Raw genomic sequence first — 11,015 nt, 5'->3', positions numbered from 1 at the left:
TCTCTCTCTCTCTCTCTCTCTCTCTCTCTCTCTCTCTCTTCCTTCCTATTCCATGTTAAAAGAAATGCATTTCAAAAATACTAGAGGAGACTCAGGGAACAGTTTTCATTCTTTGTTTTCCATTTGGGCGAATCCTGTGGGTATGTTTCTTTATTCTAGAAGTTTCTATGTTTTGGATGGAAAATGACTCCTTAATGTTTAATTGTACACATGCCCAAAGTATTTTTCTAAATACCATTTTTAGTATTCAGGTGATTTTAGGTATTTAGGTGGCATTAATAATTTTAGGTGATTAGAGGACATTTTGGTGATGAGATTTTCAATTTCCAAAGTACTTATCTTACTTAAACCCCAGAATTAATTTAGTAGAAGAATCTGGAAGATGATGAAATAAAATTATTTGGCAAATCCATTTTAATGGATTATGCTGTCATTCACTTCTATAAGCATTGGATTTCATTCTTGATAAGCTAAGTTACTTGGATACTTTGACAGAACTATGAACTCTTTAATGTGGGTGCTCCCTCCAGTGGTTCAGATTGCACCCACCCACATATTCTCACCCTATGCAACTCTTGTCCAGGCAGCACTTGTGAGTTTCCCACAGGGACTCGAGTGAATGAAATGAGGGTCTTGCTGAGTATCTTCTGGCATTACAGGAGTACGAATGAACCACACAAACTGCCCATCTGTTCTCCCTCGCTCTTACTATATGATTAGTCTACTTTCTCTCCCATCTGTCTATTTCTTTGATGATAACTTTCCCATATATTTCTTTGATGATAACTTTTCTTTGTTGCTTATATGGTGTTTGACCTCTTCATGCCCACCACACACTATTGAGTTGAAAAGATAGTATTGTTTTTCAGAATTGATATTGGCATAACTACTTCTGTACAAATACAATCAGCCTGATTCTCCCTGAGGTATCAGGAAAAAATAGCCACATGGTCCCTTGGAACCTATTAAAGAAAACTTTTCTTCCTTCCATTATATACATCTGTAGCCCAATCTTTTCTGAATTTTTAACATCTCCTTATTTTGTGACCATCTCCTTCCTACCAAAAATAATGCACATATGATATCGACCTGTATCTATATTTAGCTATCTCTATTTTGAATCAGGCATGTACATAAACACATGTATATATTTTCTTAAAATGACTTAAATTTTGTGATATCTTCTGATATTACAAGTTAGGATTTGGAATCTTTGTATTAATTTCATCTTTCAACAAAGGGGAAGCTAGGAGATCTGAGTGAAACCAAAACTTATTCTTCAGGCCCTGCTAATATTTGCAATTGTTTCCAGTCTCTGATGGTGCATAGGGAGCAATGTAGGGGCAAGAGGAACGGGTCATCATTTTTGCCCAGAGGGCAGGCTACCTGGCAATAGTCTCCTCCCATGGCAAGTCTTTGCTTAGGCACTATTTAACAGTGTGTGGCCAGAGAAATATATGAGTTCTATGGAAGCATAAGATTCTTGCTTTCCTAACTTACATGGACAAAGAAAAGAAACTATCAGTCCTCCCATGTAAAGCTTGTTTGTCCATTTGAGTAGGGGAGATATAAATGACTTCAGTGTGAATAAAAGCATAATTCAAAAGGTATTCTGTTAGTGGGTTTTGATATGAAAAGTAAAATTCAGAAGTTCTAGTCTGAAAGATGAGTAAGGAACTGGGACAAGTCAAATTAATGATGTATAGTGAGAAAGAATTCTGAGTCAATACACTGAGAACTTTCCTACAATTAAAAGTGAAGCTTAATTGCCATTTTGAAGGAAATATATTACTTATTCTATTCATATAGATTTCCTTAGAAATGATAATTATGTATCTTTCTAGATTTGTGTGTGATTGTGAGAATGGCTGATTGATCTGTTGGCTTAAGTTATTGGGGAAGAATTGAGAGTAAATGATTGTCACTAAGGACAAATGAATATAAAACAGACTTTCTTTACAAAGGCATGTATAGACTATGATTGATTAACCTTTTGGTGTAATTCAATTTTTTCCTTTTTAACGTGACGATTGGACAACTGATATAGTTTACATATGAGATTATGTTGAATCTAATTGTGGTGCCTCAGCAGTCTGATTAGTTAACTTTGCTCAAAGTCTCTGAGTTGTAGCAGTAGAGATAAACTCCCCCTTCCACTTTTGATTTATCTGAAAAACAGTTTGCTGTAAATAGATAACATGGTGTAGATAGATAACATGCTTTTATTAGTTCAAGTATCTTAAGTCATATGGAATAGAAATGAAGGGAAATGACTTGGCTCTTTACCTGTAGTTAAAATGGAATTTCAGTTTTTGTACTTTTTGTTATCCCTGAATGCTTCACATTGTGGAAATTATTGTAAATTAAGTTCTTCACAAATATTGTTAGCATATGTGGCCCTGGTGAATCCATAAAATGGGAAGGAATGATTATTTTGCTCTTATCTTGGGTTTTCTAAAGAGATGACATTTCCCAACTGGGACTCTACACACTCTCCAACTGACCACTGACTTTTAAAGAGATTACTCTATCCCTTTTGGTAATTTTTTGTTTTGTTGTAATGGCGAAAATGTGGGAAGGAATGAGAGTGAAGTCCTGTGAGACTGCCTAAATAAGCAATTGATTCAGATAATTTTCAAATGGAAAATTCAGGGAAACAAGTTGGTGTCATTAAAAAATGCAGATGTTTGAGTAAATTGTTCATTTTTTTTTTATCAGTATATTTTAGGGTCATACAGATACAATTCCAAGCTAAATTAGGTATTTGGAAGAAAATTCTCTTTTTGGTTATGAAGATTATATCATACCTGGATTCCTTTGATATGCTGAGACATTTAATGAAGATTCATCTAGCCCCCTTTATTTTTGGAGGGCAATTGGGGTTAAGTGACTTGCCCAAAGTCACAGGGCTAATAAGTGTCAAGTGTCTGAGGCGGGATTTGAACTCAGGTTCTCCTGACTCCAGGGCCAGTGCTGTATTCACTGCACTGCCTAGCCACCCCTCAGCTAGTCCTTCAAAGGACAGACAAGTTGTTGTTAGAGTAGAATGAAAAATTAGACCTTCAGATGCATTGGGACAGTGTGATGCATGCCAAGAGACATTTATGAAGCACCTACATGAAGCATTGTGCTGGGGGTTGGGGATATGAAGGATTAATTAAGACTCAGGTATTCCCCCCCATTGATGCCTACCATGTAGGAGGATATTATACCGAAAGAAATAACTATACTATGAAATGGAATCTAATAATTTGTTATGCAGAGCTGCATAACTCTGGCTATGAGACCTGGAACAAGTCACTTTGTCTGAGCAGGACTGTGCTGGCAGACATTTAACAACCAACTCTCCAAAAAATGTATGCCCAACCTACTTTTACATTTAACCTGAATTGTTAATATTTCCCCAATATTTTCTTAAGTCTAGATAATCAACAAAACAATAAACCAAACTTTGAACTGAAGCATTTGATACAAATGAGGTTTAAATGCTCACATGGAAAATTTAACCTTTGATGAGTTGGCTCCAGCCAGTGGGTCCACCCCACCTCGAACTTCAAGTTTTCTCAAGCAACAACAACAAAAAACCAATAACAGGCATTTTATATAATATTTGCAAAGTGTTTTACACATATTGATTCATTTGGTCTTTACAAAAACCCTAGTACTATTATTATTCCTAATCTACAGATGAGGAAACTAAGGAAATTGTGACTGTGAGAAAACAGCTATTAAACATGTGAAGAATGATCTGATGTCAGGTATTACCGTCTCCAAGTACAACCTCATTGCTACCTAGTTATTTAGTGTGTCCTTGTATTTAGGCTATTAAAACTTAAAACTGCACTAAGACTTTTGGAACACCAAAAGCATTATGGACATGAGGGATAATAACTGCCCTAGGTGGAGCAGTGGGTAGAGCGTCATGCCTGATGTGAGGAAGAGTTATCTTCCTGAGTTCAAATTTGTCCTCAGACACTAGCTGTGTGACCCTGGGCAAATCATTTAACCCTATTTGCCTCAGTTTCCTCAACTGTAAAATGATCTAGAGAAGAAAATGGCAAACCACTTTAGTATTTTTGCCAAGAAAACCCCAAATGGGAATGTGAAGTCAGACATGACTAGGCCCTGAGGTGTTTTTGTAAGGAAAGCACTTTGTTAATTTAACAGTGCTATATAAATATAGGCTATCATCATCATCATCATCGAGATTGTTTTGTAGTTTTAAAAGTAGTAATTATTTTTTACTGAATCCATAGTGTATTTCTCATCTTAATGCTCCTTTAAAAATTACTGGTATCTGTAAAAGGTCTGTTTTTAAAAACTTTTTTTTAGCTAATATTGAATATATCTAGAAAAAAAGAGTCATTCTTAAGGAAACTATTTTATAAATATATATGTTTATTTTCAGATTCTATTCTTTTTCTTAACTTATGGTAAATATAATTAATTCTCAATTTTAGCTCTTCATTCTTCAGTGTTTGAGTGAAAAGCACAAAATAGGGGCTTCATATGATTTGTAAAATCATATGAAATCAGAATGATGTATTTTACAAATTATTTTTAGAGAGGGATGCTCATTAGGGTATTTTACTAGGTAATTTTCTAATCTGCTAATGATAACCTACAAATTATCTACATTATTTATGTAGATATATGTGTGTATGTAGATATAGATACATATATAAATAATACCCCCCCACACATATATACATACACACACACACATAGATAATTTATATTAACTTGTGACAATTCCCATATTGATGAAATCATAGGATTAGGCAAACAAAGAGTAATTTAATTTCATACTAGAATAGAACCCTAAATTTGTGCTCTTAAAATTAAGTTATTGACTTCCAGAGGTAGATGGGATCCACCTTGGGGGTCTGTGGAGGCTTCATAATGACCTTCCAGAGTTGGGATAGAGAGGGTTTTTCTTCAGGTGTTAGTAGGAAATAATCCTTGAAGTCCCCAGTTTTAAGATGTGTTTACAATGAACAATTTTTTTTATATCCCTTCTAGCTTTTACCATGGTTTTAAAGGGCTTTAGACAAGATAGCTGATCTTTATGTGCTTACAATTTGCATAAACAATGCATAAAATCTCATTATGGGCTTTTAAAATAAATGGCAAAGAGATACTATTCACTAGTCTTATTTGTCCTGTGCAAACACAATCTATTCTGAGTACTTATTAGATTCATACCATGATTTGATATTTAAGAAGCAGTATTACCTTAAGTATGAAGTCATTTGTGAAGGTTGTGGCAGGTTCATTGATTGATTTTCTCAGTGGAGAAATTTGTGGAAAATTGACTAATCCCAGGCTCTGTATTAAGGATCCCAGAAGACCTGAGATTTTGTAACATTAAAAACAACAACAACAACAACAAAAAAAAAAACTCTGCAAATTTATTTTGTTGGATAGAGTACTTGTAAAGGACTCTTTTGGTTACCTTTAAATGATAATAATAGCAATGGCAGCAGCAACAATGCCACATGAGAGTTTGACCAGAATGCTAACTCAGGAGGCCATGTTCTATAAATAGAAAAGAGGTGAGTGAGGTTATCTTAGGCAAAATCAAGTAACTGTGTCAGGGCTCGTGTGTTGATCCATCTTATTAACTCACAAACACATATAGTAGACTTCATTCTTAGAAATACTGTGCTCCCCCATGCAAATTACAGTTTATTACCAGTTAACTATAAATGATTCCCACTGGATTGTTCTTACATTTTCTAGTATTCTAAGTCACTCCCCACATTTATTGGATTTAATCTTTCCTCCTTCCCTTGGGGAGTCCAGAGGACACTCTTTCCTTTCCTTTCAGCCTCTTCTCCCTCCTATGCCATAGTTCCTCTATTTAGAGCCAAATTCTTCCTTTCTTCCCGGCTGACAATTAGCTAATCTGATAAACTTAATGGGAGAGAGTTATAGGAGCTCCTTTTTACCCTTGATACTTTTTTTGATGCCTCATGTCCATTATAAACAGACTCTTCGGAGAGCTAGGAATTACTATCAGCAAAGTATAAATAATAACATTTAATAATAAATAATTATCATTAAATGAATGCTGTTGTTTTCATTACATTTATTTGTATATATAAAATAAGAAAATGTATATACTGATATGACAAGATTGATGGAAAATCTTGGAATGGAAAATATATATAGCTATGTGTATGCATGTGTGTGGTTAGAGTTATATATCAGGGTATACTGGGGTCTGCTCACTCATCCCATGGTCAAGGAATTTTTTGGGGGAAAGTTCTTTAATCTTCAAAGAATATTTCTATGCTCTACTGTAATGATTATGTTTACAATTGTGTATTAATTCAATAAATACATTTGTAAGTTTGTAGTGCAAAACATAATAATAAAGATACAGCTACACACGGCATGTAAAATAATGGAATTTTCAAAAAAAGTTGTAGCCTGAGGCTATTCTTTTCTCATACAAAGCAAAAATCTTCTCTCCTTTAAAAAGTTTTCAGCTTCTCAGCTAAACTCTCATATCCTTTTCTTTCTTTCTTTTCTTTTTAAAAATATTCCTAGCTTCAGCACCTCAATCTGATGAAGGCTCAGATATTGATTCAGAACCAGACTTACCACTAAAGAGGAAACAACGTCGCAGCCGGACGACCTTCACAGCAGAGCAGCTAGAAGAGCTGGAAAGGGCTTTTGAAAGAACCCACTACCCTGACATTTATACCCGAGAAGAACTTGCCCAAAGGGCTAAGCTTACGGAGGCCCGAGTTCAGGTACCAACAGAATTAGTCTGCCAGAACACTGTGCTCCATGGTTCTGGTTTTTATTCTTAGTACTCACTGGGATCATAGCAATAACTAGGCTGGTAGAACCAGGGCTTTGGTCCAGGGTACCATAATTTAGAGGGTACTGATAGCATGTACACTCTTCCAGCAGCTGTAGAAACAACTGAGCTTAGCACCTATCTAGTAACAATTATTTACCTACATTAATTAATTAATTAATCTTCCGTTTATCTATCTATTGAGGAAAATCCTGGTTTGTTGGACAATTGCCATGTATTACTTAATAAATCGACATGCTCAGAAGACTGAATCTTTGTTTCCTCAGTCATTTCATCTTTCACCCACCACTCTTTCCATCCACCCATCTTTCCATATATAGACCCACCCATCCCTCTATCTATGTATCTATCATCTATCTATCTATCTGTTCCATCCATCCATCCATGCATCTATCCATCCTTCCATCTGTCCATCCATCTGCTATCTCTTCCATCTGTCTATCTATCTGTCTGTCTCTTCCATCTGTCTGTCTGTCTATCTATCTATTGTTTTACTGAACCTGTGATCTTTTGATGTGGGGAATTCCTGGTGAGGAAATTCCCTCTACCAGTGAATGCCATCAATAGTTTGGCTAATTATTGCCTTAGAGTTTTTTTTAACTTAGTTATGTGAACTTTATTTTAAAATGGATAATTATATTTTCTTTTCTTTCTTTCTTTCTTTTTTTTGAAGGGGGTAAGGCAGGGCAATTGAGGTTAAGTGACTTGCCCAAGATTACACAGCTAGTAAGTGTCAAATATCAGTTCGGATTTGAACTCAGGTCCTCCTGACTCCTGGGCCAGTGCTCTATTCACTGTACCACCTAGCTGCCTCCTGATAATTATATTTTCTATAATTGATTTGCTTTGCAAGGATATGTATTTTATTTTGTGCATTTAAAGGCATTCTGAGTTGTATAGGCTTCACCAGATTACCCAAGGTGTCCTCGACACAAAAATGGTTTAAGAAATGCTATAGAGAGTTGAAGGAGACAGAGGTTAAGTGCTGTGCCAAAGGTAACACTGTTTTATGTATCAGTTATTATGTATTATGTAACAGAGGTTAAGCATGCCAAAGGTAACACTTATTATGTATCAGAGGAAGAAATTTTCTAACCTTGACATCAGTCCCCTATTCACTATGCCATACTGAGACTTAATAAGAATACTTAGTTACTACTGGAAGCTAGAAAATGGTTCACTTCTTATCCCCAGAGGTTTTGCCTCAGGTGACCTCTTTCCTGGCCTGACTCTGTTTCCCCCTTCCCCACTGGATGGGCAACCTCCCCAGCAGCTGCTCTGAGGTGTATCAGGGTCTCTGTCTTCCCTCAGTGTGGTGTTCTTCTCTGTTCCCAGCAACTGAATTGGATATAAAATGAATTTGAGGGTACATTTTGTGGACTACTTGCCCTTGGGGCCAAAATCACTAGTTATGTCTCTGACTAGGATTCATTAATTCATCAAATATTTGTTTTGTACTTGTTAACCCTAGAAAAGACCTTAGAGATCATCCCATCCAACCTTCCCAATTCATAGACGAGGACACCAAGGCTTGACAATTTACTTTAAAGGCTATTTAGTTAGAGAGAGGCATGAGAACTTGTAGCTTGATATATACATTTAAAAACCAACCAGCCAAGTCATTTAGAGAACCACAGAGGAGCTAAAGAAGGTTGCTTGCAAAGTTTTATTTTTAGATTTTAAAACATAGTATTACTAGGAATGGGGTGACTAAATTTAGTATTTGGTTGTCATTGCTAGGAAAATATAATATTCTGGATAAGATTTCAAGCTATTCAGTTAATCTGTTGCAAGTAATTTTACAATTTTATTTATTTATTTATTTTTAAAAAATCATCCTTTAGTTTTTACTGTATATAAAATGCAGTTGGCTCTGGTTTGTCCATCATTCCATCTTTGTGAATTTTTCTTAGCTGTCACTGTACATTACAGTAATAATTGATGTCCAAGATGGGCAATTAAGAAATACTTAGTGAATGTCTACTGTGTCCAGGGGAATGGCTAGGCACTGAAATGATGCCCCTGAGGCTATGTAGGATCCATAAATAGACTGTGAATGATCTAAAGAAGAGTAATCAGGCAAAAGCACAGAACCAGGCGTCAGGAAACCTGAGTTACAGCCCCAGGTCTGTGACTGACTTCCTGGGTCACCTTGAGCAAGTTATCATCCTCTAAACCCAAGAAATTATCTTTGGGTTTTGGTTTCCCATAGTACAGTCAGCAAGGAGATGGAATATTTGCTCATAGATTACTTGTTAGAAGGGACCCTGGAAAACCTCACTTTTCATAAGAGGAAACCAAAAATAACTTTGGTGCAAAATGTTATGCTAAAGTGCTCACAACCAGAGTAGGGGACAAGACAACATTTGGGTTATTCTGTTTTCCTGCAGCCTGCCTTGTCTCTGTACTAGGAAAGATACTTTGACCTTGCAAAGTAAGTCAGCTCCCTCAGAGCAATAGAGTTCCCTGGGTTCTGAGCAGTTTAATTCCTTCTTGGTTGCTGGTTCAGAGACCATTCTATTCACCTTGGCTCACCATAGGATCACCATTCAACAAATATTTAATTTATTTGATATTTAATTTAATATTTATTTAATTTATTTAATAGTAAATTAATGTTTTATTTATTAACTTAATTTTTGTTGTCATTTATTAATGACTATTACTAATGTAACATATATTAAGCCTATGTGAATAGAATGCTGGACTTAGAGTCAGACAGATCTGAACTCAGATCCTGCCTCTTGCATACACTTACTAAGAGACCCCAGGTAAGTCAATTAACCTTGTTTATCAGGCAACTCTCTGGCACTTATCTACTATGTCATGGAAAGGTTGATCTGAGTTGGTGAGGGAATGTTATACTGGACTTTCCCACATAAAATTGGAGATCTTTCAAACCCCTGCATGTAGAAAGTACTATAAAGGTTCTAAGACTATCGAGATAGCTATGATACACTCTGGTGTTGCATAGTGCATTACATTTTCTAGTTTGGTACCTGTGTTTCCACACAGTTAGAACTCAGTATTCCTCATTCCCTAATAATGATCCTGAAAGAAAATGTATTGAGGTAAGTCCCTTCAGAAAGTAGCTTATTTGCCTATAGTCAACTAAACAAATAATAAACATATCTAAAATTTCTTAACTGAAGAGAGTGAATGAGGTCATTTAACAGCAATACAGTATTTTGTAGATGATATTTATTTTACCTTTTCTGAAAATGGAGCTGCATTATAGAATAAGCTTAAAGTGAGGTTGAACGGTGCCATGTAAAAACTCTTTCTGCTCAATAAATACAAATCACAGCTGACTAACTTGTGATGTAAATAGGAGCAAAACAACAATTTTTCTCCCTGCTTCTTCCTAGTTTTCCATATCAGTGACCTACAGTGGGCCAAGAAAGCAGAACCCCTCATTAACATAACAGCTGTCTTAGTGTGGCTTTAACCCGGTGACTCTTTACATTCCTTACGGCTTCCTCAGTTCCCTTGAGACACATCATGCCTCACACCATGGCTATGATCTACGGCCTAACAAATTCCCGACAACATATAGCATATGGATCTTTTGCTCAACCCAGCATGGAAGAAAAGATAGTAGTCAATCGGTGATAAAAAAAAATTCAAGAACAAAGGACTTTTTTTTCTTTTTTGGTAAAGATGAGCTGGAAAAGAGGGAGCTGAACATAGCTCTGCTTCAGTAATATTGAAGTGGGAATTCGTTTCAGGTTTTGGTGACTGAAGAATGAAACAAAATGAAAAATAAGGAAAGAAGCACACAACCCCCCTGATCCCAACCTAAATTGCCCTTTTTCGTTGTTGAGCATAATATCTGAGGAAATGTGTTTCTAACAATATTGCACACACACACGTACATACACATATAAAATTAAAATGACATGTAAATAATTTTGCATGACATAAATGTCAGCACTTCATCTTCTTTACTGTGGTAGCAAATGAGAATAAACCTTTAATATTTTTACTTCAATACTGTTTAAAAGTTCATCCTCACATGGAAAAGTGTATTGAGCTACCTCTGCTAAATTCTGAATTTTTTAATCTTTTTTTTTTTTTGGAGGGCAATTGGTGTTAAGTGACTTGCCCAAAGTCACACAGCTAGTTTTGTGTGTGTGTGTGTGTGTGTGTGTGTGTGTGTGTGTGTGTGTGTGTGTGTGTGTGT

The 11,015-nt window shown here is 35.8% G+C and overlaps 1 protein-coding gene across 2 annotated transcripts in view; it reads left to right on the top strand.

The window, feature by feature from the left end:
- Positions 1–11,015, top strand: part of PAX3 (paired box 3) — a 113,502-nt gene that overhangs the window by 70,273 nt on the left and 32,214 nt on the right. For both annotated transcript variants that reach the window (XM_069104517.1, XM_069104516.1), the window contains exon 5: positions 6,556–6,761. In XM_069104517.1, the coding sequence (XP_068960618.1) occupies positions 6,556–6,761 (206 nt within the window). The remainder of the gene's footprint in view (positions 1–6,555; positions 6,762–11,015) is intronic.

This window comes from Petaurus breviceps, unplaced genomic scaffold (genome assembly GCF_028583685.1).
Source record: "Petaurus breviceps papuanus isolate PSGF00001 unplaced genomic scaffold, PetGlider_PUasm1.0 688, whole genome shotgun sequence".
In the NCBI taxonomy this organism is placed as follows: Eukaryota; Metazoa; Chordata; class Mammalia; order Diprotodontia; family Petauridae; genus Petaurus; species Petaurus breviceps.
This window is presented reverse-complemented; position numbering and strand designations above follow the sequence as displayed.